At 39.1% G+C, this 27,898-nt stretch overlaps 2 protein-coding genes across 2 annotated transcripts in view; one reads left to right on the forward strand and one right to left on the reverse strand.

The window, feature by feature from the left end:
• LOC128745793 (cilia- and flagella-associated protein 43) overlaps positions 1–13,161 on the forward strand; it is a 70,455-nt gene extending 57,294 nt beyond the window's left edge. The window contains exons 12-14 of the mRNA XM_053842869.1: positions 6,092–6,507; positions 6,567–6,854; positions 12,954–13,161. Of these exons, the coding sequence (XP_053698844.1) occupies positions 6,092–6,507; positions 6,567–6,854; positions 12,954–13,161 (912 nt within the window). The remainder of the gene's footprint in view (positions 1–6,091; positions 6,508–6,566; positions 6,855–12,953) is intronic.
• Positions 13,162–14,283: 1,122 nt separating this feature from the next.
• Positions 14,284–27,110, reverse strand: LOC128746373 (NAD(P) transhydrogenase, mitochondrial-like). Its single transcript, XM_053843430.1, has 9 exons — positions 26,931–27,110; positions 18,913–19,064; positions 18,737–18,848; positions 17,632–17,786; positions 17,425–17,565; positions 16,912–17,365; positions 15,909–16,851; positions 14,701–15,855; positions 14,284–14,640 (listed from the first exon to the last, which is right to left on the reverse strand). Exons 2-9 carry the CDS (start codon positions 19,001–19,003, stop codon positions 14,497–14,499), a joined length of 3,195 nt encoding a protein of 1,064 aa, XP_053699405.1. The 5' UTR covers positions 19,004–19,064; positions 26,931–27,110; the 3' UTR covers positions 14,284–14,496.
• Positions 27,111–27,898: the final 788 nt, after the last annotated feature.

Genomic DNA, 27,898 nt, shown 5'->3' on the forward strand with positions numbered 1-27,898 from the left:
TCTATAAGGAACACAAAACAGACAGACAGACAGACAGACAGACAGACAGACAGACAGACAGACAGAAATCCTTCTTTATAGGTATAGATTTCGAAAGATTAACATTTTGACCATATGTGTTTCAAGTCATTTCGATGAATTCCAAAAATTGACAAAGTTACAGCTATTTGTACCGCGCATGTCTGGAGCGATTACACAGCGAATAAAAACTTCAACGTCGTTTTTCTCGAAAACAGGTTTTGAAAGTCGGTACCATAAATATCTCAAGAACGGCTAAAGTAATTCTCATGATTCTTTTTTTGATTCAAAGCCAACAAAATTATCTAGTGTTTGACCCATCCTTTTTTCGATATTACAATTTTTGTATTTTTTAGAAATGTTTAAAGTCAATTTTTTCGGCTAAAAACCTTACTTTTATGTTTGAATGTCCGCCATTTTGTTATGCGTTCGAATTTTAAAAAAAGGATGGGTCAAACACGAGATAATTTAATATTCTTTCATGCCGTTTTGGAATTTTTCAATTCGGATAAGCCCCCCAGCGCCAATCCATGGTACCGCAAATCATGTTTTTTTCGAATGATCATGTTCAAGGAGCCGTAGGGGAGAGGGGAGGAGGTTCACATATGCAAACAAAACTGCAAATATTAGTATAAAGTGCAATGTTTAGCACGCAATAAACCCGAATCGATTCGTTTTTCGCGTTACCGAGAAAAAAATATTTGAAATAAGGCAAAAAATATGGTGCAAAAAGTACTATGCCCCCTTAAAAAAAATTTTTTTGTCACACCGTGTTATTTATCATTTTAAAGCAACTAATAGTCAAAGTAACCGACAAATGTTCCCTGAAATATATGCTGACTTTTGGTAACTAGGATTTCGGTGAATTCGCGTTAAATCGGTGTCCTAAATATACCGTTTTTTGTAGCATTATGCGGCATAGGCCAAGTTGAAAGTAACGGAATATAAAATTGGTTTTAGCATAATATATTGCTTTCTTAGCCGAAAGCAACTGCTGGCTATTGATATTTGTTTAATTTTATCCCGCTAACTTAGGTCATAGTTTTATTTTTGATCATTGCTACCGCGTCTTAGCTTATTTCTTGAAAATAATTTTTTTATTTAGTAAACAGATATATTACCTTGCCATATGTATGAAGCAATTTGTAATTTCTGTTTTAAATGAAGAAAATAAATCATTTAAAAAATTTTGCTCTTCCCAGGCCGTGTGTTTTATATAGAGCTGTCACTTTTGCCTGCCCAACAGATCTCCAATACAAATGCACTCTGCAAACACCCTATGTTCTAGCAAAAAAAATTAACAAGCCCCAACTGCTTCACTAACACTTATGCACTTTGCATTCGAAACACATTATTACACGAATTGCCAAAACGGAAATTTTCTTGCGCTCTGCGCAGACAATGTCATTGCTTGAATACACAGATATGCATAACCGACAAAGGAAAAAGCTGAAATAGCTTGCTTTGGAATCGCACTTTTCATCACATCACAATTAGCCCAAAACATCACTCATTCCGATCCGCGGAGTATAAACTCAACGTTAATCACTCTTGGGTATACGAATTCCAACTAAAGGCACTCCCGTATATTAAATCACAGCGAAAACTACTGATCTTTCGATTCTGCGTCTCACGAAAATGCACAAGCGTCCGATTTCTCTGCTTTCCCATACCGAACTGATTTATTCATATTCATATTTTATCCCAAAACTAGATTTCATTTCCAGTCGATTGGTCGAAAAAGAACGGAAATCCGACGAAAAACAGCCAAGTTACGGCCATTTGTGTAAAATCACCACTAGTAACATCTATTGCTTTGGCCAGTTTAGAACATGACGAAAACCATGTCAATATGAGCATCAAACGTTAAACTTTTATGAGCCATTGACACTGGAAGAATTTCCTGGTACGCAGCTTGCCATGGCAACCCTGTAGCAGGTTCTAGGGGTTCTAGGTACCCCGGTGGAAGTGGTCGTTTCAGGGAATATTCGAAATCATGTCAATATGGGTGTCAATCTTCAGGATTTTCAACCCTCGTAAATTTTTGAAGTTTGAAATCTATATTGGAATGGTTTTGGTCATGTTTTAAAATGGTCATAAAGGTAAGACTTTACTGGCAACATTTCCAGAACCGATTTCACTAAAATGGCCATAACTCGGATGTTTCTTGTTGGATTTCCGTTATTTTTCAATCAATCGACTGGAAATGAAATCTAGTTTTGGGATAAAATATGAAAATTAATAAATTTCCACGACAGGAAAAGATACAGGACATTAAAAAAAATCAGTTTTTGACATATTCCCAGACAATTGCAATTGCAAATTTTGAAATATTTTTGAAAAACTAGAAAAATTTCCCCGTCGACTGCAATTGGTTTCATCTAAAAATGTTCAATTTTGTAAAAGTTACAGCAGTTTGAATTTCATCAAAATTTTGCCTGTCCCGATCATTTTGTCTAACCCCTGTATATACCAGAAATGCAGTTTGATCTAACGATCTGATATAGTCCTATGTCACCCTTTCGTACAACCCTTAGGGCTGTGTACCTTGTAGTTAGTTTGCACTGCGATTAGGGCGTAATTACTATTGATAATATACATTTTAGCGATCACAGCGCACTGTGGTCCAGAAAGCCAAATTAAGTGGAAAAAATTGTTTACTCAGTAGTCGTTGATTTTAGACTATTTACGTCTTAGCAACAAAATCTTGATTTGGGATGCCGCTTTTTTTTTTGGCATAAGCTATTTTAGGGTGACCCTTAAATTAACCAAGATCCAGAAATTATCTTCAAAACGAAACAAGATAGAGCGATATTCACTTCAACAATTTTATAGCTTGAAGTATTTTGAGTAATATTGCGGAAGTCGAAATCCTTCTATCTCGAACCGTTTCCATATTAGAGCGATTTTCCTGAGTCAAGTTAGGGTGACCCTGCTATTTTGCGATTTTTCTCCATAACTTTTTTATTTTGCATTTCTCGCAAAACACTTCCTCAGATGACTTTTGAGGCTCAATAAGACGCAACTTTTGGTGAAAAAAGAAATTGGCTATCTACTTTACTTCCACACTTATATTAAATTTTATGATAAAAATAGGCCGTTTTCAAATGTTAGTATCTCAGAAAGGTGCAAGCAGAATTAAAATCGGTTAATTGCGTTTGAAAGATCGTGATTTTTTATGTATAATATCAAAAAATAAGAGAGTGGATTTTTGTCTATCTCAAATAAATCGACTTTGAATATGTATGGTTTTAACATATTTAAGTATATAAAAGTAAACGAATTTCGCCATAACTACGGAACGCCTTGACTGTTCTCCAGCAAACTTGGCGTACATGTTTCTTGATACAAGTGAAACAGCGCAGGGGGTTGACAAAAAGGGGGTGGTCGCTAAAAAGGGGGGGAGGTCTAGTGATGTCCGAATTTTTCAATTATTCGATTACCGATTAATCGGTGAGCGTTGTCTGCACTAATCGATTAATTCAACTATTCGTGCCAGTGTTGTGCGATTAAAAAAATATTCGAAAGTTTCTTTGATTAATTCGATTAATCGAACGATTAACGAGCATTATTCGGGGATTATTCGTACTCATTGAACTATTCGATTAATTCAACTACTCGTGCTGGCGGTATTCGATTGAAAGTTATTCGAATATTTTTTTTAGCTATTCGATTAGTTGAATTAATCGAACGATTAACGGACATCACTAGGGAGGTCCAAATAAGTAAAAGTGGCTGCGATCATCTTGCATTAAGGGGCGAACCAGCCACAGGCTGAAAACCTCTCAAATATAGAATAATAATAATAATAATATCTTGCATTTGGTCTGTTAGAAGCTGTACAAGTGGCTGGGAGATAAGATGAAGAGCGTGTGAAAAGATGGGAGGGTCACAACTACGGAAGTAGAACAATATAAGGAAGGCTTTGTGTCTCTTTCATTATCTTCGGAGAGACGTACAAGTTGCTGTAGACAAAAGGGGCGCTGGCCGAGGAGAGTTAATCAAGGGGAGGGGTAGATATGTCTAAATGAGGAAAAAAGCTTTGTTTTTTGTATTATGAGAATTTGCAAACTGAAACGTAGTGTTGTGAAACCCGCATTCGTGTGGTCCAATTTTGTCTCACGATTTTCTTCTATCGAACACATATGCATGAGTATTTCTTTCGGATTTTTTTCTGATATTCTCATACACTGCGACAAGTTTTTGCCATAGTGTATTTAGTTATCACCTCCCAGTTGGCCTCGAGGTATGATGCTGGTCTAATAAGCCAGTCGTCATATGTTCGAATCCCGACTGGGAGAGGCTGTTAGAGTTAATAGGATCGTAGCAACTGGCCCTGCAATTGTCCTGCACTCTAACAGCTGGCTGCAAAGTCTGTCGTATAAAAAAAACAGAAGGTCAAGTTTCGATAACGGAATGTAGCATCTAGGCTTTGCAATGCTTTGCTATTTAGTTATCAGCCACGTTCGTTGCTTACGCTCGTCATTGCAACCCAGCTCGCATTGGCCCGCACACTTACCCGCGTGTGTAAGCGAGGGTGTAAGATGAAGAAGAAAAGTAAAATCCGTATCCACACATCCAAGTGTGCCGCTCGTGCTCACGACCTATGGACAGCTCGTGAGCTTTGGATTCGCGGGCCGGATGTGTAGAAAGTTGCTATGAGGCTGTACACTCGCGAGTGTGTAGGTAGCAGAATGTATGCACACAGTGCCAGCAGTTGTTTGGTGTAGGCTTGCGTCAGTGGAGTAAGCTTTGGATGCTATGTTTTTCACACTCGCTCGCCTGAGATTTTCAATCTTATCGAAAACAGATGTACAAGTGGCTGAAAGACAAAAAAATGGTGGCCTCTGATGACAGGGGGGTGGCAATCACGGAAATCCCCGTCGCTGGTAGAAAACTATTTAAACTTCTCATTCGGTAGTTCCACTCCATGATACTATGAAACACATATGATTTCATTACTTTGTCTACCATTCCCTCTGTTTATTGGATCTACCGTTTTTAATGTCTAACCTCATTATGAAGTTTAAGTCAACAAACATGAGGTTAAGTTTATACATTCTCTTTTAGATTTGGACCACTCACACAACTTATAACGGTTTAAATGCAAGATAATTACAGCCACTTTTACTTATTTGTACCTCCCCTTTCCCTTTTTAGCGACCACCCCGCTTTTGTCAACCCCCTGTGCTGATTTACTTATGTCAAGAAACATGTACGCTAAGTTTAATCAAGAACAGTCGACGCCTTCCGGAGTTATGGCGCAACTCGTTTACTTTTATTATACTTAAATATGTTAAAACCACACATATTCAAAGTTGATTTATTCGAGATAGACAAAAATCCACTCTCCAATTTTTTGATATTATACACAAAAAATCACGATCTTTCAAACGCAGTCAACCGATTTTAATTCTGCTTGCACCTTTCTGAGATACTAACATTTGAAAACGGCCTATTTTTATCATAAAATTTAATATAAGTGTGGAAGTAAAGTAGATAGCCAATTTCTTTTTTCACTAAAAGTTGCGTCTTATTGAGCCTCAAAAGTCATCTGAGGAAGTGTTTTGCGAGAAATGCAAAATAAAAAAGTTATGGAGAAAAATCGCAAAATAGCAGGGTCACCCTAACTTGACTCAGGAAAATCGCTCTAATATGGAAACGGTTCGAGATAGAAGGATTTTGTCTTCTGCAATATTACTCAAAATACTTCAAGCTATAAAATTGTTGAAGTAAATATCGCTCTATCTTGTTTCGTTTTAAAGATAATTTCTGGATCTTGGTTAATTTAAGTCACCCTAAAATAGCTCATGCCAAAAAAGCGGCATCCTAAATCAAGATTTTGTTGCTAAGACGTAAATAGTCTAAAATCAATGACTACTGAGTAAACAATTTTTTCCACCTAATTTGGCTTTCTGGACCATAGTGCAGCGGTATAATTATCATTTTCAGTATAATTTTTGATTTTCATCTTTCAAGCATATTATTTCACATCCCATATGAATGAATGAGCTAATGTTATTAAAAAATGATTTCCCGAAATAGTTAATCACATGTTGGCGCATTATTCCAGTTTTTAGATTCCACTAACAGAAACGTGCAAATTGTGATGAAACGCGGATTAGTTGAAGCTCCCATGTTCGGGAAGATGAATGATTTCGACAGCTGCATTCTCATTCATCGCACAGACGTGGACGATATTAACGTAATTATCAAACGTGCAGGTGCCAAAAAACTTAAAGCAATGGCGAACGCAGCTTTATTCAGACGAAAAATTATTATTCAAGAGTGGGAACATAGAGCGCTTATGCTCAGAATTCGTGATCTGAGAGATCAAATCAAATTAATCGAGAAATGCAGGATTACCAAAGAAGTACAGGAATGGTTAAAACGAAAGGAAACAGGAATTATAGAAGATCTCGGACAGCAGGCATTGGAACGAGAAATAGAAAATGCAATTTACTCAGAAGAGAAAACACTGATTGAAGTGTAAATATTATGATAAACTATGCTGAAATAGATATTTAGAATATTTTGTTACTTTGCAGGAGGAAGTCAGTAGAAGATTTGGAGGAAAAAATACATATAAAGCGGAAGGAGAATAAATCTATTGATAAGCAAACGCAGGATTTAAACATTGACGTTACCGAACAGCACCTGAAGACGGACTGGGACTTAGAAAAAAATCAACAACAAGCCATGGAAAACAAAATGGCTCTTATTGTTGATCGAAGCCGGCTTGTACGGTTAGTTCAAGTACAGTATGCACAGATACTTGAGCTTGGAACCATGTTAGAATTGCAACGTCTCAAAACCTATCCTACTCTTTCAACTTCGTCAGTTCTGCTTGAACAAAATACGCGAATTGGGAAGCCATGAACAAACTCATACATTTATGTCAATAACTTTATATTAGCGGCATAGTCAATTTGATAAATATCAAAATAAATATGATTTATTATAAAAATATGATGTATTTATCAAGTATAATGTAAATACAGTCAGTCCACAATCATGGGTCACACACAATTATGGGTCATTTTAGCTTTCTCTGCCAATTTCCCTTTCAATATCACCTAATGATTGATCAAATTGTTAATGCTACTTATGAGGAACAATTTCATTACTTGAAATGGGAGCTTGACAAACTACAAAGGCAAATCGCTAAAAAATCCTTCCTACATTTTCACCTTTTTTTTTAATGCCAGAAGGGCATTGGGTTAAAAGGCCACTGCGACAGTCTTAATGTTCGTCTTTTGTGGCAGGTCCGCGCTCATACCCATTGATGGAGTTGAGCGGGATAGTTAACATTTCCTCCTATTTAGAAGGTTCGCGTAGGATGAATCACCTACCATAACTAAAACAATATCAATATTTTCTATAGGACAATATGACAGTTTTGTCCTCGTATCCATGAAACGAACCAACAACATAGCACAAAAATCTCCATGAAAAACCAGCGAGGCTGGTATATTTTGATATACAGGTATACTTCGATAGTACGTACACCTTTGCTTCTTTTAACGTACGTATTACCGAAGTGTACGTACTATCGAATCACAATTCTAGGTTTTGAAGCATTATTGTATTACGCTTAATATTGCATGAAATTTGCAAATTTGCATACACTTTTGCTTAAATATATATTTTAGGAGTATTGATTTAATATAGCAATTGATTTTAAATTTTTTTAAATCAATGATTTTACCCTTTTTTTTAACGAGTAGGGAAATCTGCTATCAGACACCTGAGAAGACAACTCAGGGAGTGGGGTTTGGTATCCCGACCCCCCCTACTGGGGCGTGAGGATCCAGACCCACTAAAACCCTACTCGAGTCTCCAACCTCAATCCCCCCTGGCACCACCTTATCGGTATTACTTCAGGGAGGGGCTATTGTGCTTAACGCACACTCTTAGATAACTACTGGACTATGGTAGTTAGACTGTTTATTCGCCGTTGATCGGCTTTCCAGCGGTTTTGTAGCTCAAGTAAGATCTGGGTAACAGCCGCATTGACCGCTCCCCAGACGTCCGAGCTAGAACACATCCTTTGGACTAAGTTATTCGGAGTAGTGTCCTGTTCGCTCACTGCCATCATGTTGCTTCTCACGCCCGCGAAACGAGGGCATATGAAGAAAGCATGTTCTGCAGTTTCCTCAAATTCCACGCATTCGGGACACGCGGGGGACTCCGCATGCCCAAACTTCTGCAGATACTGTCTAAAACAACCATGTCCCGACAGAATTTGTGTCAGGTGGAAGTTAACTTCGCCGTGGCGCCTGTTGACCCACCGGGATAAGTCAATGTGTCCACCGACCTTTTGTGGAATTAGACCATGCCCGCTGCCATGTGGTCATCGAGGTCGATCTTGTGGTACTCCGTATGCCTTTAGTTCCACGTTGGTTGAAGCCCTCGTTGATGATGATACCAATAGACATCATACCCGCTAAGACGCAGATTGCGTCATGTGAAACTGTGCGATACGCACTCGCCACTCTTAAGCACATGAGACGATAGGTGTTTTCCAGCTTGGCTAGATAACTTTTGGTACCTAACGCCGATGACCACACCGGCCCACCATACCTGAGTATGGACTGGACCACGTTGGCTAATAGCATTCGCTTGCTGCCATATACCGCAGAGCTATTAGACGTCATACGAGACTATGCCGAAATAGCTGTGGAAGCCTTCTTGCAGGCATAGTCAACGTGGCTCCCGAACTTGAGCTTGTCGTCGACCATGACTCCCAGGAGTTTTAAGGACCGCGTTGACGAAATTGTGCAGTCCCCGACGCTGATATTTGCTTGCTACACCGACTTGCGGTTGATCACCACGATAACCTCCGTTTTATGATGCGCTAGGTCCAGTTTCCTGGATCGCATTCAATCTTCAACAATGCTTATAGAGTGGGCAGCCGTCAACTCAACCTCTCTGATAGATTCACCATAGATTCACCACCTTGGAAGTTTTGATGTCATCCGCAAAGCCGACAATCACCACCCCTACCGGGAACTTTAGCTTCAACACCTCGTCATACATGACGTTCCACAGCACCGGACCCAGTATGGAACCTTGCGGAACCCCTGCGGTGATTGGAACGCACTTCTGACCCTCCTCCGTGTTGTAGCATAGCACACGATTCTGGAAATAATTTTCCAGGATCCTGTACAGCGACACCGGCACTTGGACGTTCCGAAGCGAGTTGGCTATGTAGTCCCAACTAGCGCTATTAAACGCATTTCTCACGTCGAGCGTGACAAATGCGCATTAGCGAAAACCTGTCCTCTTACGCTGGATCGCCGCCTCGGCTGTCTTAGTGGCAGACAAGATGGCATCCACCGTAGATTGGCCTTTTCGCAAACCGAATTGGTTCCTTGACAGACCGTTTGTACCCTCAGTGTACTGTACGAGTCCGTTAAGGATAACCCTTTCCAGCACCTTGCCGGCAGTATCGAGCAGACAGATCGGCCTATATGACGAGGGGACACCCGGAGGTTTTCCCGGCTTCGGCAATAGGACCAGGTTCTGTCGCTTCCATCTGTCCGGGAAGTGGCCAGCTTCCAGGCATCTACTCATTACTGCCCCGAATAATTCGGGAGCCTCCATAAAATTGCCGCTTTAATGGCCATATTCGGGATTCCGTCTGGTCCCGGTGCCTTGCTCACCTTTAGGGATTTAGCGATCTCAATGAGTTCCTCGTTCGTAACCGTTACTTCCTCCCCGACCTCTCAACCGCCGTCGCCCACGTTACTTTGGATGTTCGGCACGGAGGCCGACCATCCTACGCTATGGTCTGAGATACTGGAACGACGGCCGTGTGACGACTTAGCGGCCTGAGGCCAGGGCCTTGGCTCGCGGCGCGGAAAGAGGCCCTCTATGATCCGCTCCAGCATCTCTGGCGATCGCTCTGCGGGCGCCATCACGCCCTTGGTCTTTGCCATTACGACCCTGTAGGCATCACCCCACGGGTTCGCATTGGCACTGGCACACAACCTTTCAAAGCAGGCTCGCTTGCCAGCTATTATCCCACTCTTAGCAGCAGTAGCAGCAATTAGTGCTACTCGACATTCTGCTCTGCCCTCGTCCGAACGAGATCTTTGCATAATTCTCCTTGCACGAAAGCAGCCCCCACGGAGCTCCGCAATTTCTTCTGTCCACCAATAAACCGGTGACCTACCATACCTAGGTCGGCTTTTCCTCGGCATGGTGGCGTTACACGCTCGCGACAGCACCTCAACCAAATGATCAGCGTTCGGATCGGGCATATCGCGATCACCGCACTCTCTACGGATCGCTTCCACAAATACTTCGGGATCGAAGTATGATGTCTTCCATCCACGGGTGGTTGGAGTGTTGGCTCTACCCGCCGCCTGCCGCCTCGTTATCTGACCAACACCATAGCGGACCGCCTGATGGTCACTGTGAGTGTAGCCATTGTCTACCCTCCAGTCTCCTATCAGACCAGGATTGCCGAATGTCACGTATTACATTGCTATCCAAGGAACAAATTTTTGCTTATTAAACGTTTAACCAACAGCTTTTTTTAAGCACATGCTTTTTTAAAGTGGGTATAAAATGAGGAAGCCAAACAAGAAAGCGACCAATATAGCTCTTGCCATCTCACGCTCCTACCTAGCGCCTCCACAGTGCGATGCTGCGTGGTTCCCGGCTGCCTGGTTTCAAAACTGCAATTTTGGGTAGACGGATGAGCCACACGGCCAGGTAAGCTTAATATGTTATTCCAGTGATTTGTTTTGTTTTAGCTCATCAAGCACCCCCCGAAAAAAAATTACATTAAGTTTTTTAGTAGAAACAATTATGGACATTGAAACTTATGGTAAATTTATTGTAAAAGTGCCTCAAATTCAACTTTATTCATATTTTTGTTTCTTATTTTATGCTATAGAATTGACCGCATTTCATCATAAATTTACTGCCTTTTTTAATTATAATTTGTTTTTTCACCTAAAAAATTACCATAAAGGATCTGTAAGTAAAAATGTTTGTTTTATATATGTATTTCTGTATGTATGTATGTATGTATGTATGTATGTATGTATGTATGTGTGTATGTATGTGTGTATGTATGTATGTATGTATGTATGTATGTATGTATGTATGTATGTATGTATGTATGTATGTATGTATGCAGCCCCCCCGCAGAGATCACATATGTTTAGGTCTATTCGTTTTCCTAGGTCTACTGACCTCTAGTTAGTTTTCCCTAGTCCTCGCATCGATTTAACTTTTGTCGAATACAAAGCGGCGAAGCCACTTTTTGTGGCTTCCAAACTGAATGGGCGGTGGTTCTCTGCCAAATAGTACTTTCGGCGAAAATTTTTTCCGCGAAATAGTACTTTCCGCAAAAATGTTTTCCGCGAAATGGTACTTTCCGCGAAAATGTTTTCCGCGAAACGGTATTCGGCGAAATGTTATACAATCCCCATATATGCTCCATTTCATTTTATTTTTACGCCTATAATTTCATATTATATTCATATCGTATATTACTAGGTACAAAAAAACCTATGAAGATTGCGTGAATTTTTACGCATCTTCTTAAGGTAGGTGTTCATTTTCGCCTTTTTAGCATTATGTGAGTTCTACAGAAGTATATAAAGAAAACTTATGAAGCATCTCCTGCTATATAGTATAAACTTTGGCCAATACGAATGGTAATACAGCACATGGATATTGGATACCAGAAGAAAAAGTTAAATTAATTATTAAAAGCACTTCTGGAAACTAAAAACACGCAACTCTGTTCCATTCGAAGGACTGCTGGTGAGATTGTTTTATTTTTACCCATTTATACCACATTTCATAAATAAACTATAATCGGGAAGAGGGAGGGACCATCAGAGCACTTGTTTGAAGCGGTGGGCCTAGGGAGAGTGAAACAGTCAACTTTCTAGGGTTAATCTTGGTCCGATTAACAACACATCGTGGATAATGAGCGGACTCTTCTCCCCACCTGCTGGAGTCATTCGGCATTAAGACGGTTTATTCAACGATTGACTCAGGCGACTTAGCCCTTGGAAGGAGATTCTCTAAATCCCTGATACGTGTAAGTGATGTTGCTTATCGACCAATTCCCTTTTGGCCCTTCCTACAAGAGTTGGGAAGCATGACCAATCATTGAATAAGTTCAACTCTTTTTGACATGATAGGCTCATTGCTATGAACGGACGTTCTGCTAAGGCAGGTGGTAGTACCATATATTCATATTCATATCTTCTTAAGGTAGGTGTTCAACTAACGTACTTAGGTGTTCAACGTAAGTACTGATGACATGGGATAAGCTAGAAATAGCATCTCATTGGAATCAAACACAGGGTTGTAGACAAGCCAAAAAGTTTATCTACCCACACCCTGCAGTAGCTAAAAAACTACTCCATTTAACTCGTAGTGAACTACGCACAATCACGGGACTCCTAACAGGACACAGCCCCGCGCTTTATCATTTAAAGAATATCGGCAAGGTATCATCCGACACCTGCCGCTTTTGTAACTCTGAACCTGAAAGTTCAGCGCATCTGCTCTGTTATTCGGAGCTCTTGCATTATCAAGGCACAACTTCTTAGGAAGTTTCCTTCTTATTCCATATCAGGTATGGAGCCTAAATCGCAAAACGGTCATTGGCTTTATAAACCATGTAGTACCGAATTGGGGCACAGGATTACAACTATCCCGCTCAACTCCATCAATGGGTATTAGCGGTCCGTAAACTGGGTACAGCAATCGGGGCCTGCCACAAAAGACGATCATTAAGACTGTCGCAGTGGCCTTTTAACCCAATGCCCTTCTGGCATATAAAAAAAAACGTATTTATTTCTACAATCGTAGGGACTTGGCCAGGTGTATGGTGTGCTTAAGGGTACACCATATCAGCCACCCATGGTGTACGCTTAAGCACACCATACACCTCACTTCAGCTTCATTGGTAACGATAATACTGCTTTCAATCAACAGAACAGTATCCAGATTTTCCGTACGGAGGAAACCAAGTTTGCCGAAATAGACGCTGCGGTCGGCGTTGCCATATTACCGGACCGGATGAAAGGTCCCCAACGGGCAATCTGGTCGGCGGCTATACCGATTCGGATGATGTGCGTAAAAATCGCAAAAAATACGCCTCACTAGAGGGTAAAAATGTTAGGAACAAAGAAAAGGACGTTGATAAAATATCACCCGAGCTGGATGACCTTACCAGTCCGGGAGCACCCACATATTGCTTCAAATTTCTCCTCGCTTTCGGATGGTGCAAGAGATTTCTTATCGAGATGAAATTGCTGATCAACCGGCGCTAATTTTCAATGAGCGAGTTCACAATGACAGCAGCCTGATTGACCTAGTGTCCATCAACATCAACATTACCAACGAGGCAGCGACTTTCCGGGATTCATTTCGCTGTTATTCGACATTTATTCCACACTAGCTCTCAGCAATGCTGCTGATACGTTTTCACTTCTATTCGACATGCATGTTCATGGTAGCCTTTAAGCGACAAGTATTCCACACCTGCTCTTACCGTGCTGCTGATACGTTTGCACAACGTTTATTCGACTCTTATTTCACAATTACATAACAACGTATAGATATTGATTAGAAGTTAGGAAAAATATTGGGTATGACGTTTAAACAACAGGTACTTAAGCAAATTCGCTTATTCAGCACCGGTTGCTATCACACAGCTCTTATTGCCGCCGTTTTGTTCCTTGGGTATGGTAAACCATATGAGTAATTTTTTATGTTGAAGAATAGTTTCCTATGCTGGTTTTATAATAGAATATTTTTTCAGCTGCTGAAAACCCGAAAAACTTTAAGGATAGTGATTATTCTTTTCTCTTCTCAGTAGTTCGGACAATCACTGAAATTTTCAATTCAAAAAGTTTTACCTGCTAAAATGTCCAGGAAAAATTCTTTGCAGCGAACCAATTAGTATCACACTTTGAGTAACTTCGAGTAAGATGATTGCGAGTCAGATCATCTTTATCTTTTGGGTTATTTTAGACGTTTATTAGCAATAAGTCAATAACATGTTCATGAAATCTTTCATTTTGAAGTGTTTCAAAATGGAACCCAATTAAATTAAAACTAGGCCAATTTCTAAAAACCATGTTCCATAAAAAGTGTATTATATGCAATAAATCAGCAAAGGTTCATTATTTACGGAGGCAGTCATATTTAACCAATAGTGAATTTCTCTTTCTTCATTTCGATTTCAATACATATATTTTGTTTCGATGATCTTTGAACCAGAATTAAACTATCATGTTTAATGGCATCATCACACTCAGGTGCTTTCAAGCAATAGACCATGAAACAGTTGTGTATTAAAAATCGCTCATTTATTTACACATGTTTCTTGCCGCAGCAACACTCAATGGCGCTATTCTCACACAATCCAACAAATTAAGCTAATTCAATAAACATGTTCCGCATTTGTCAGCCAAATACCATTTTCAATGGCCACTATTAAGATGCTTCTTTAATTTTAGATAATAGAGCATCACAAGTTTTCTTCGCATCACCAAGTAACATTGATGTATTCGGTTTGTAGAAAATAGGGTTATCAACGGCTGCATATCCAACACCAAGTGATCTTTTCATAACAACAACCTAGAAAACATATTAAAGCAATGTGTGCATGTGTTCAAGCCTAAATATGTTTGAACTTACCTGATCTGCCTTCCACACACGAAGTACGGGCATACCAGCTATAATGGAATTAGGATCATCTTCGGCTGCACTATTGACAGTATCATTAGCTCCAATTACAAGAGCAAGGTCGGTATCAGAGAAATCATCGTTAATTTCCTCCATTTCTAATACATCGTCATAGGGAACACCAGCTTCTGCTAGCAACACATTTAGTTGTCCAGGCATTCTCCCCGCGACAGGATGTATACCGAAGCGAACCTTCTTTCCTTGCGATTTCAACATGTTAACCATTTCAGCAATAGGGTACTGTGCTTTTGCTACACATAAGCCGTATCCAGGAGTAATAATAATATTTTTTGCATTCCTAATCATTTCGACTACACCATCAACGTTTACTTCCGTATGCGTTCCAACAATTTCTGCAGGCTTTCCTCCACCTGTAGAAGATGTTCCATATCCACCCAAAATTACGTTAGGCAATGACCGATTCATAGCTTTGCACATTATATATGACAGAATAGCACCGGAGGAGCCGATTAACGCCCCGACGATAGTCATGAGATTGTTGTTCAACATAAACCCTTCGGCGCACAAAGCCCATCCAGAGTATGAATTAAGTACTGTTATTACGACGGGCATATCTGCTCCTCCAATAGCTGCCGTTAAAGTAACTCCCATAGCTGTTGATAATGCTGCTGTGGTACCTAAAAGACCCAGTCCCCCATTCAGCGTTGGTTCTACGAAGAAAAGACCCATTGCACCAATGTTTCCGGCTAATAAACCTGCGTTTAAGTAATGACGACCCGGTAGCAGTAATGGAGAAGAATTCAAAAACCCTTGTAATTTTCCGTATGCAACCAGTGAACCGCTAAATGTTACGCCGCCTATGTATGTTCCTAAAAATAATGCTGTCTTTAAAACATTGGCAGCTGGGTCTGTTGCCAAAGTCGGAAAATCGTGCATGTATGTAGCAACGCAGGTTAATACTGCTGCAGCACCCACTAAACTATGAAAGGCTGCCACTAATTGTGGGAGATCAGTGATTTGAATTCTTTTAGCTATGATAGATCCAATCAATGCACCAATGCCAGTGACACCTCCCATTTGCATAAGAACCTCTGTGCTTGGAGCCATGTGACCCAATGTTGCAGCAATACCACCCGAAACACCTATCTGAAATCACTTGTTAAGCTATCGATTTAACTGCATCATATAGTTTGCCTTACCATTCCTAGAGCATTCCCAAGACGTGATGTCTTTTGGGAAGATAATCCAACTAGAGCACCGATGCAGCACAAACTAGATGCAAGGTAAGTCATTTGATGAATCTCAGGCATTTGTTGAAGTGTAGCTAGACCATATCCTCCCAGAAAAACGGCTGCAGGAATTCCATATAAGTAGTTGTGTTCTGTCGGATCAGTTGGTCTTTTAAACATATCTAGCATGCGTTGAGTTACCATGAACCCTCCGAAGATGTTAATGAATGAAATAAGAGCAGCACTAGCAGCCAAGGTTTCAATTGTGTTAGTAGGAGTGATGCCTCCATCCATCAGTAAAAGTCCTCCAACGGCTGTTATGCCAGAAATTGCATTTGTTACAGACATAAGAGGCGAGTGCAGTGCGGGTGTCACTCCCCAAACTGTATGATAACCTACAATACCAGACATAGCGAATGTCGTCATCATCGTTGTGAAAGCTGGATTAGGTGCAATGGCACCAAGACCCAGTAAACCGCCCAGCCCGGACGTGTACATCATACTCTTTTTCAATGTTTCATTGAACATATTTGGAGGCAATATTTCCGCTTTAACAGCTGGTGCTGCTACCGAAGGTGGTGGTTTAGCGGATACAGCAATAACTGGTGGTGGCCACATCAAGTTACCATTATGCAAAACCATACTTCCTCGTACCACTTCATCATCTAATTTAATAACAAAATTATCTTTTTCACTCATTGAGAGCAAGAATTTCGAAATGTTATTCGCGTACAGAGTAGAACTTTGTGTAGGAAGACGACTGGGGAAATCTGTCAATCCAATATGAACGACGTCGTGAATAACTTTTACTTCCCCAGGAACAATTGTTGCTACATTTCCACCTGCTTCAGCTGCCAAATCAACAACCACACTGCCTGGCTTCATAGATTTTATCATTTCTTCCGTAATTAGCCTGCAATAATGAATATCTTTTAACAACACCTTTTTATATCATTTATAAAATCAAACTAACACGGGTGCCTTTTTCCCCGGAATAAGAGCCGTGGTTATGACTACATCAACTTCTTTACACTGTTTAGCAAACAATGCCATTTCAGCCTCAATAAACTCTTTACTCATTTCCTTGCTGTATCCTCCAGCGGTCGACCCGTCTTCGTGAATATTGATAGTCAAAAACTCTGCGCCCATACTTTCAACCTGCTCCTTCACCGCTGGACGGGTATCAAAAGCTCTAACAATGGCACCCATACCACGAGCTTGCCCAATAGCAGCCAAACCCGCTACTCCACCGCCAATCACAAGAATTTTCGCGGGAGGTACTTTGCCGGCTGCTGTAATTTGACCGGTGAAAAAACGAGGAAAATGGTTGGCAGCTTCAATTACAGCCCGGTATCCGGAAATATTAGCCATCGATGATAAAGCATCAAATACTTGTGCACGAGAGATACGTGGAATTGCATCCATTGCTGCAATATATAACCGTAAATTAACCATCTTTTGTAAAGTGTAGCGAAAATAAACAAACCGAATGCAGTGAGCTTTTGTTGAGCTAACTTATCAATTAATTCCTTATTTTGTGAAGGATACAAAAAGGAAATCAGCGTAGAGTTGGCCTTGATTGCAGCAATTTCATTGTCCATTGGTTGTCTAACCTTAAGAATGATATCTGTAAACGTAGCAAAATGCTAAAATGATCTAAAAAGAAAATTATATGGTTGTCATCGACGCTCACCAGATTGGAATGCTTTTTCTTTTTCGACAATTTTGGCACCAGCTGAAACATATTCGCTATCACGGAATTTGGCTTCCAAACCGGCTCCTGCTTCAATATTAACATTGAACCCTTTTTTCACCAGACTAGCGGTCACCGCTGGAGTAACAGCAACGCTGAAATAGAAAGTACAGCTGATTTAGTACTAATTGATGATAAAAATTTTCAGTTTAGTCTTCGAGTTGGTTGCGTCACGGTTGGTTGCATCAGTAGATGAAATAAGGTCTGTGTGAAGGGTTTGTATGAAATGTTTTTTCGCGCATTATACAGTATTTGTCGACATTTTATTTTGACATTGAACATAGTAAAGTCTATTTTTTTGCAATTTAGGTTATAATAATACATCATTCGAATTATTAGAATAGTTTTCGCGTAATTGGTTTTATAAATAGATCTCATAACCACTAGACTAGTGTTGCTGGTTTTCCAAACGTGAATTATCTAGCACAAAAATTACGTAAGCCTCAATGAATTTTGAGGGAGGGGGGTTTGCTGACTGCTAGATAGTGAGTTTACGGGTTGATTGTAAACTCGCCCAGTGTCATCATGCCCACTAGCTAGCTAGTTAGCGAATATATATGATGACACTGGGCTAATTTGCAATCAGCTTGCAAACTCGCTAACTAACTGCCAGTAAACTCGCCTAATGTAATTTAGACTTTAGCAATTAGATACAAGTTGCTGCTTAATTTGGTTGAAGACCATGCTCTCCATCGTCTAATGATCATTACTTCTTCTTTCGATAACGTAGCGTGAGGTGCCCTAATTCCGTACAGCTAATTTGGCTCCTTATTCCGTACACCTGGTCAAAAATATCTTAACAAAGCATGCACATTTCCTTCATCAATATTTGACTGCTTAGAAGGGTATTCGTTCAAACTTTTTTTCGAAACCGCCACATTTTGACCAAGTGCACGCAATTAGGCGCCGCACGGAATTAGGACACCTCACGGTAGTTGGGCGATAACCTTCAAAATTCGCAAGCCCATGAAAAACAAGTTTGATATGATAAAATGGTCCTGTAATGCTTCTGGTAAGATCAATTTCTGGATATAGATATTCATACCGTCTTTCATTGGTCCATCTCTCTTTCGGAACACCAATTACCATATTCTTGTATGGAATTCCCACTACAGCAATAGCTGGTTTGCCATCTTTCTGTAAAATACGAGCACTACCTGTAACAAAGATATCCCGCATGGTTATCATTTTCCTGCAATTCTCAGTATATTTGAACTTTACATGAAAATAAACGAAGAGGATGCGTAATCTTAGGAAGTTGTAAAATCGATTCTCCCCCAAAGGCACATAGCCGCAAAACACCACGCGTCATTTCAAATCAGCTGTTATCAGTGTTATCAGTATCTGGTATCCGTCAAAACGTATCAAATTCCCTAGAATGAGAAATGTACATTAGCATAAATAGTGGTAGTGAACATTCACTGATTAATTACAATATTCTGCTATAAGCACACGATTCTGAAGAGTTGGAGATATAGAATAGAAAAAAAGTGAATGGTAACCGAATTACAGTTACCGTGAACGTAGATAATTCCAATCAATTCTTAATTCCGATCACTCAACCAAAGTAACCGATTTTTAAAAAGATTAAATGAAAATTCATAGTTCAACGGCAAGCTTTGATCATCGGGATTCTCATTAACTCATTAATACTTTAGATAAGTGATCGGAATTAGGAGCTGATCGGAATTACCTGCACTCACGGTAAGTAGATTTGAAAATGAATTATATAATGAAGTAAAAAAAGTTCGGCGACTTATTTATTTGAAATAGGATACAGCACAGCGAGAGCGATGGATTTAGAAAAAAAAGCAATAGAGACAATTTGGAAAATCGGGAGCTTCTGGTAAGTCGGTAGGGTAAATTCACTGACAGTTGAATACTTGGTAAAACAAGTAAGAACTCTGATGAAAGATAATTTAGGAAGCTTCAAAGTTACAGCCAAGGCAGCAGGCTTCTCCCGGTTCAACTTCAATATGTATTGCTCATGGGCAGCGCAACTGATTCTGATATTTATGCTTTCATAAATTTGGGACCCTGGGATGTTTTTAAGTTTTAATTTTCCGTCGATATTTCCATATTTTCTTTTTTTTTCTAACAATTTCCCGAGGTGTTTCACAACCGGGGACTCTTTTTTTTAACCACAAAAACCATGCTTTGAAATTTTGCTATAACTTTTGTGTTTTAAACAAAAAACCTATACTTCCTTTGACAAAACGATAGACATACGTTTAAACTTTCCAATGCTTCAAAAGGATTTAAAATTGATTTAAAGTTATTACGTTGTGCGTCTTAGCAGAATCTCGAGTACGAGTCAAATTAGGAAGGTTTTCCGTTTTATTCTACAAAAATTATACTACGCAATGTTAACCTTAAGGATAATTACAAAATTTCACTATACTATAATTACACTATAACTATAACATAGCCAAACCAGCCATCCACTCACGTAAACAATCCACAGATACGTATTTCGACTGTTACATACAGCACTGAAGAAGGCTGTTGTGTGTGTGTGTGTGTGTGTGTGTGTGTGTGTGTGTGTGTGTGTGTGTGTGTGTGTGTGTGTGTGTGTGTGTGTGTGTGTGTGTGTGTGTGTGTGTGTGTGTGTGTGTGTGTGTGTGTGTGTGTGTGTGTGTGTGTGTGTGTGTGTGTGTGTGTGTGTGTGTGTGTGTGTGTGTGTGTGTGTGTGTGTGTGTGTGTGTGTGTGTGTGTGTGTGTGTGTGTGTGTGTGTGTGTGTGTGTGTGTGTGTGTGTGTGTGTGTGTGTGTGTGTGTGTGTGTGTGTGTGTGTGTGTGTGTGTGTGTGTGTGTGTGTGTGTGTGTGTGTGTGTGTGTGTGTGTGTGTGTGTGTGTGTGTGTGTGTGTGTGTGTGTGTGTGTGTGTGTGTGTGTGTGTGTGTGCGTGTGTTACAATTCATCTCCCGCTGACGGCAGCGCTTTTATGTAAAAAAAATTGTTTGCAATCTATGTTCTATTTCATTTAACCTTTAATTTTTCTGTTTTTCTGTTGAAGCTAACAATTTTAGTCCTGCAGATGAAATGTGTTAGCTCTACTGTTCATCCAACGACCCATTTCTAGAATGCCTGGTTATACACGCACATTCCGAAGTCGTCTTCATAACCAGCAAGCCCCGCATAAATATTCTTACATATTCATACTTCGAGAATAATTTTATGATTCTGGCGCGTATTAAGTTTTGTCACAGAATTAAGATAAATAACACAATACCATAACACCACATTTGTCCTTCCTGTTTCTTATGTTTGAGGTATATGGTGGATGTTATGCAATAAAACAAATAATTAGAATATAGAAATATTAGACCCGAAGCTCGTAGCTGAATACGGCCAACAATCCAATCTCCATCCAACAATCCGATCTCCATCTGCAAAAAAAACAAAGGAGGTGGGGGGGAGGGTGACCCTATTTTTATATATCTACTAGCCGACCCGTCAAACTTCGTATTGCCACAAATTAAACTGTGTTGTACATAAATCATGAATCTCAAATGATTCACAATCTCGAGTTTTGCAAGTTTCTGAGGAGTTCAACCTTAGATGATTCATTTTGGCAGTTACCTACGTAGCTATGAAAGCATGGGTAGTTTAATATACAAATTTGCAATTTTTCCTCAAAGTAAAGTAGACAACTCCTCCCATTGCTTAGCCAGAAAACGGGTGATAAAGCGGAGCGAATGCCGGCAAATTATTTTTAAAGTTTTTGAAATTGTCTTCAAAAACCGGAGGGCAAAAATTAATTTTTGAGATGTAAGTCGAATTTTTGTTAATAAAATCAATTGTCAAATGATTCCATACACTCATGTTAACACGTCTAACACCAGAAATGGAAATATTAGAATTTGCAAAAATCGCCATTTTTTCTTTCTTTTCGTAGGGTTTTCCATGGAAAGCAATAACATATATACCACAAGGGTGAGGTGTCTCAAACCATCATAAAATAATTTCATGCCTCGAAAATCCCCCACATGCCAAATTTGGTTGCATTTGCTTGATTAGTTCTCGAGTTATGAGGAAATTTCTATTTCATTTGTATGGGAGCCCCCCTCTTAAAGGGGGGAGGGGTCATAATTCTTCTCCTAAAGAGGGAAGGTATCTCAATTCGCCATAGAAAAAATTCTTGCCTCCAACAACACCCACATGCCAAATTTGGTTCCATTTGTTTGATTAGTTCTCTAATTATGCAGAAATTTGTGTTTCATTTGTATGGGAGCCCCCATACAAATGAAACCCCCATGTTGGGTGAGGTCTCTGACTATCATAAGAACCTTCCCTGGCCCCAAAACCCCTGCATGCAAATTTTCACGCCGATCGGTTCAGTAGTTTTCGATTCTATAAGGAACATACTGATAAACAGACTGAGAAACAGACAGACAGAAATTCATTTATATAGGTATAGATAGACGTGTGTGTTCAAACAAGTGTTCTATGTGAAACAAGTGTTTTTTTTTGTTCAAACAAGTGTTTTGTTATTTTTTTTTTTTGGTTTTTTAATAGTTTTTATTTAATCTTCTATTCCTGACTCTGATTCTTCCTCACTTCCTTCGTTTTTATAAATCTCATCTGCCTTCGCTTTTAACTTTTCTTTGTTTTTTGCTACTTCTATCCAATCAATTCCCTGTCTTAGCAGATCTACCTCTTTTCATTTTTTTATTATTAAGTTCTTTTGCAACTTTCAATGGGTGTCCCGATTGTCTCCTTTTAATGTGACCCCAGTATGTTATCCTCATTACTCTTATTTTTGTAACCGCTATCTTTCCATCTAGTAATCTCGATAATTTAATCCTTCCTTTAGGCCTTTCTCTACAATATTTCAGCATTTCTTTTAGAATTGGCATTTCATATCTACTTATAGATTTCTGATTCCTCTTAATAAGTGCCGCTGCTTTCAGTCCGTGAGTGACTGCTGGGGATACTACTGTCTTGTAGATCAATTTGGCTAATTTCCATGTTGGTTTATACCGCCTCAGAAACTCAATGATATAGCTTGTCTACACCTTTTCCTAGTTGTTTGTGGTCTGTCTTATGTCTCCGTTAAATATGTTATCCGAGGCAACATTTGCTGTGGGCCAAAAAAAGTTGGTGTTACAAACGTAACAATATTCGTGATACAACAATGGACTGATGTCAGTGCCCTGGGTAAAACGTCAGCTCTACAGTAGACTATGGCAAATTAGTATATAAATGTAAGCAAAGACTCAAACAAATTATGCTAGATTGCAGTTAAGACAAGCATCAACAACGCAGTTGCATCTCATTGAGCTACGTAGCGATAAAGGTACATTCAGGCTTTTTCGTCATACATTCCGGTTATCTTCGTTACAATCAAGCTAGATTATCACTGCCAAACAGTTTTTTATCGTCGAAATTATAGAAAACTAGGTTAGGTACCTTCGATTCGTTCTCGATTAGACGCGATTTTTATATAAAAACATAAATAAAAATGAGAGTGGTAGCATTTCAATACAATCGGCGCCATTCGCAGTCAATGGTACATCAATAATGGTTCCTATTTTTTTGCCTTATTATAAACCATAATGTCCGATCGGTTGGGCTTGGGATGAATAAAATGGTCCGTCAAAATAGCGCAATCCTGCCTCTCACTCAAAAGCTCCTTGAAAGGATAGAGTTTGTGCCACTTGCGGATTATATTTCACATCTAAGGTAATGTTGAATGATTGCAAAAATGATGAAATCCACCAAAAAAGTTCTTCCAAGGCGTGTTGCTGGAAGCCTTGATTATTTCAACTAGATCAGAAGAATATGATTTGATTGACATTAATCGACGACACATAAGCGACTTCTGAAGTATATCCGATCACAGCAATTGGAGATTATCTTCAAAATCTGATAAGCTCGAAAATTTTCCTGTTTTATTGGCTGATTCATTTTTGTTATTTGATGAATTGATTGAAGAGAATTATATTGATAGCTTTAAATAAAAAGGTAGTAATGTTGTTTAAGTGTTTGTTGTGAGAGAGGGGGGGGGGGGGAGGCGTTGCCGTGACGTGACACACTTTCTCAGGAGGGTCATGAATGTGTGACAAAATGTAACAAGGGGGGGGGGTTTAGATTTTGGTCAAAATTTGCGTGACGTACTAAATGGATGTCGCCTAGTGCATACTCTTTGCAACTGAACTTGCGGTATTCCCGGTAGGCTGCATTTGCTAGTACTAATAAGTCACCAGTTGATTGCATACATCCTCTACAGCATGATATCATCTATACCGCCTACAATTTCTCGTCGGCATAATGCCGTATTGACTAATCTTGACTTAAAAATCAATTTCGCTCAACTTACTTGCTCGTCAATGTTGCTCCCATGCACTACTCCAAAACTGTAGGTCAATAGGGAAATGGCAGATGTATTCAGTGCTCATTACCCGCTTTAAGGAATGATTTTAGGACACAGTTAACTTGACAAAAAATTTATCCCGCACCCTGATGTCAGAGTCGGAGTGACGATTGCTTATGAGCTGCATGAAACACAGTTTTTGGTACGAATCGCTACGAACCATGTCCTTAATCATCCTAATCATCCCGTCGTAGACCTCGCAAGCATCAGAACTAGCCAAGCGCCCTGGTTGAAGCTGTATCGATCGGTGTTTGTTAAGCCCAAATTTTGTTGTTGTTTCGATTACAACTTTTACAGTCATGAGCAGGGCTCGACAACGTCACCTTCAATTGCATAGCGTCTCTGAACAATGAAGTAGTGAAGCTTCGGTTTCAACAGAAGCAGCCCCGCTTTAGTTTCAAACTGGCTTCAGTCAGCGTCAGAAAAACGGGTTTCACTTCGTCATGATTATCGGTTTCAACTTTTCAATTGTACTTTTCTATCAAATATTCAGAAGAAGGCCAGCAACTATGAATGCAAATGAATTGAATTTGAGCAACATTTCCTACAATGCAACGCATATTAAAGTTAACCTTGTAAATGTCGACAAATCATGCCTGACTTTCTGCCGTCGTCAATTGAAACAGCCACCAACTTCAACTGAAGCTTGCTTGAAACGTTCTGTTCAACAAGTGAAGAAAGTCACTTCATGTATGAAGCGAAGGTAAGAGAAAGTAAGTTTCATTTATTTGTTTCGACGATGCCAGCAACGCACCGCTTCACCCTGCCTAGCGCATATGAATGTAGTGATAGTAGTGCTTCTAATGCTAGGTTTGGGCAACAGTAAACCCAAATTGTTCATTTAAAATACACAAATTATTGACCGCTACGTCAAAAAGTGAAATAATTCGTCTAACATAAAATAGATCCTATACTCAAAATATTCTGCACATAATTAATGGAAAATTGTCATATTTCGCAGGATTTTCATATGCCACATATAAACAAAATCCGCTCAGAAATACACAAAAAAGCGTTTTGCATCGCCAGCCGAAATTCGAACATACGACAACTGGATTGTTAGACCAGCATGCCAGTATGTTAGACGTGCAAATGAAAACTATGAATAGATTGCAGAAATTTTGGCTACAAATCTCGGATAATTTTTCAAATAGACCTATGCGACAATGAGAGATTCTCTTCGCGTCTCCTCTCTTCCGCTTTGCACGGCGATATTAATGTATTGAAAAGAAAATTTTCAAAACATTTAGCTAGCTAGTGACTCCGGCTACCGATTCATGCAAAGCTGATGTATTAAAATGCATTAGTATCGCCGTAAAAAGCGGAAGATAGGAGACACGAAGAGAATCTCTCATTGTCACATAGTAGGTCTATTTCAAAAATTACCCGAGAAATGTATAAATCGCGTACAGGTGTATAAATTTCTGTCTTCACTGATATCCCATATCGTTTACGTAAACAAATGGTTCACTATTAGATAAAATAAAGCGGAATGTTTCACAGGTTTTCTTTATATATTCTAAGGGAAAAAATTGTCAGTATTTTAATGCATATTATATGTAAATTTTACATTTTAAGTTGTATGTTAAATCGCATATGGTGATTTTTCAATTCTATTAGAAAGATATTGTTTGGTATGATTGGGATGCCGCTAGTGATGTCCGAAATTTTCAATTATTCGATTACCGATTAATCGGTTAGTGTTGTATGCACTAATCGATTAGTTCAATATTCGTGCTAGTAGTATTCGACTGTAAATATTCGAATATTTCGTTAAAAAATTCGCTTTATCGGACGATAATGAACGATTAATGGGGATTATTCGCATTTTTTATGCCCTTTGAACTATTCGATTAAGGAATTACTCGTGCCGGTAGTATTCGATTACAAATTATTCGATTATTCCCTGCTCTAATCGATTACTCGATTATTCGAGCGTTCACCGGACATCACTAGATGCCGCAGTTAAAACTACATACCTACTGGTATGGAAAAACAGACATGCTAGTTATCAAGTTTTATAATGCCGCATGTAGTATATATACATCCATATAGTATATACTACACCCCCTTTAATCAAATTATAATGACTTCGATGAACCGATAAACCTAAATAAATTTTATTAAGACAAAAGTTTCTTTTTAAACAAGCCCTTCTGCGATGCAATGTAATTTTCCCAGTTTTTATTCGTCTGATATCTGTTTGTTAAGTTGTTAATATGAAGAATAAGAAATTTGTTTGTTTACAAACGTGGTTAAGTCCTATTTACGAAATCTCATTATGCTAATGCTTCTTCAAGAAAAGAATCTCCAATCCTGTCATCGTATTCCTTCCGTATTTCCCAAACTTTTAATGTATGAATGGTATGAGAAATTTTGCCGAACATGTTTGCTAGTATCAGATCTCATTAAGTTGTGTATGTTTTCGTATCCTAAAGTTACCCAAAACTCTTATGTTTAAATTCTATTGTAAGCATTTTTGATTTTTAGAATATATTTACATAGCTTAGAGCGCAGTAAGGAAACCATGCAGCAAACCTATTGACACTTTTAATATTTCGATTAAATGTAACTTAAAAGGTTTTTTCCTATCCGAATCAATAAACGAGCTACTACTAAAAAAATGTGATGCCATATTTTATTCTTCTAGTAAATTCATGAATTGATCAAACAGTTAATTGCATGAAATGTTTTAGCATCTCACTGTATTCATTCACTAACACACAACGGCAATGATCTCGTTTATGTGGAGCTATTTTAATCGGCAAACAAATCAAGTGCGCTTGCTGTATTTTCATCTAGATTCACTTTCGTTTGAAATTAGCGCATCAACGCTTCGATTATAATTTAGTTCTTTTAACATACCTTTTAGATATGCTTTGAGGGCCGGAGTGAATGCATGCGCTTTCTCTGATCCTGTGTTTTATCGTATAACACGCGTCAATAAGTTTTGATGCGAATAAGCAGCGCGGGAAATAAAAGAAAAACACACGATAACGCGAATCTGAACAATGCCAAATAAATGCAACCGGCGAATGTCTCCTCAGAGAGTCACTGTTCACGACTGAGACCGACGCACAGGACTCGGGGCAGTTCGAAAGATTTGAAAACTGAACCGCTTCTGTTAATAATCAACATTGCCCAGAGCTTCACGACAGTATTGGTATACTTCTCTCAAGTTTCTCTTATGTTCTTAGTATGCTTGTATATAAAACCAGCAGTATTGTCACGTCCGCATAGTCTGTCGTTTAAAAACAATGTATCAGATAACGACGCCGGGAAATATATACATGGAGTTTTTCAATTTCCACCTAAATGAAACAGTATAATAACAAACCACATCAGACATCACTAAACCCTTCTTCGACTCGCGATAAATAAATAATCAAAATTTATGCGTTTACCAACGTTTATTAAGCTGGCACCGCTGTGCGTTTGGCATGTGTAGAGGCAAACATCCTCAATTGACTATACATCTACACAGAATAGAAAAGAGCAGTATCTCAGCTCTCACTAGTATTTGACTGTTATCACCAATATCACTAATATTTGCGTTCCTGATAGTCAAGTTAAAATGAGTTTTGTACAATTCTACTCCAATGCGAGGCCGATGAATTACTTTCTGGTGAGCTTTCCGAGATAAGCATGTCATATACCTGCAGTAAACGAATCTGCATTGTTAGCTTGATTTGAAACATATTTCAGCTATGCTCCAAATACTTCAATATTTCTAGTGTGTGTGCTTGACGTTCATCTGCTATATAATACTAGTACGTTCATTGTATTGTGTCTAAACATATTGCAATAATCCTGTGAAAAATAAATATTATTTA

Source organism: Sabethes cyaneus, chromosome 1 (genome assembly GCF_943734655.1).
Source record: "Sabethes cyaneus chromosome 1, idSabCyanKW18_F2, whole genome shotgun sequence".
Lineage (NCBI taxonomy): Eukaryota > Metazoa > Arthropoda > Insecta > Diptera > Culicidae > Sabethes > Sabethes cyaneus.

What these genes read in the sequence shown, in the direction of transcription:
- LOC128746373 (XM_053843430.1), bottom strand. Translation starts at nt 19,003, where the DNA reads ATGACGCGTGGTGTTTTGCGGCTATGTGCCTTTGGGGGAGAATCGATT. An exon ending in AGAAAAAGCATTCCAATCTG is followed by an intron (nt 17,566 to 17,631) that starts GTGAGCGTCGAT and finishes CTACGTTTACAG; the next exon opens with ATATCATTCTTAAGGTTAGA. An exon ending in GTGTGTGGAAGGCAGATCAG is followed by an intron (nt 14,641 to 14,700) that starts GTAAGTTCAAAC and finishes TATGTTTTCTAG; the next exon opens with GTTGTTGTTATGAAAAGATC.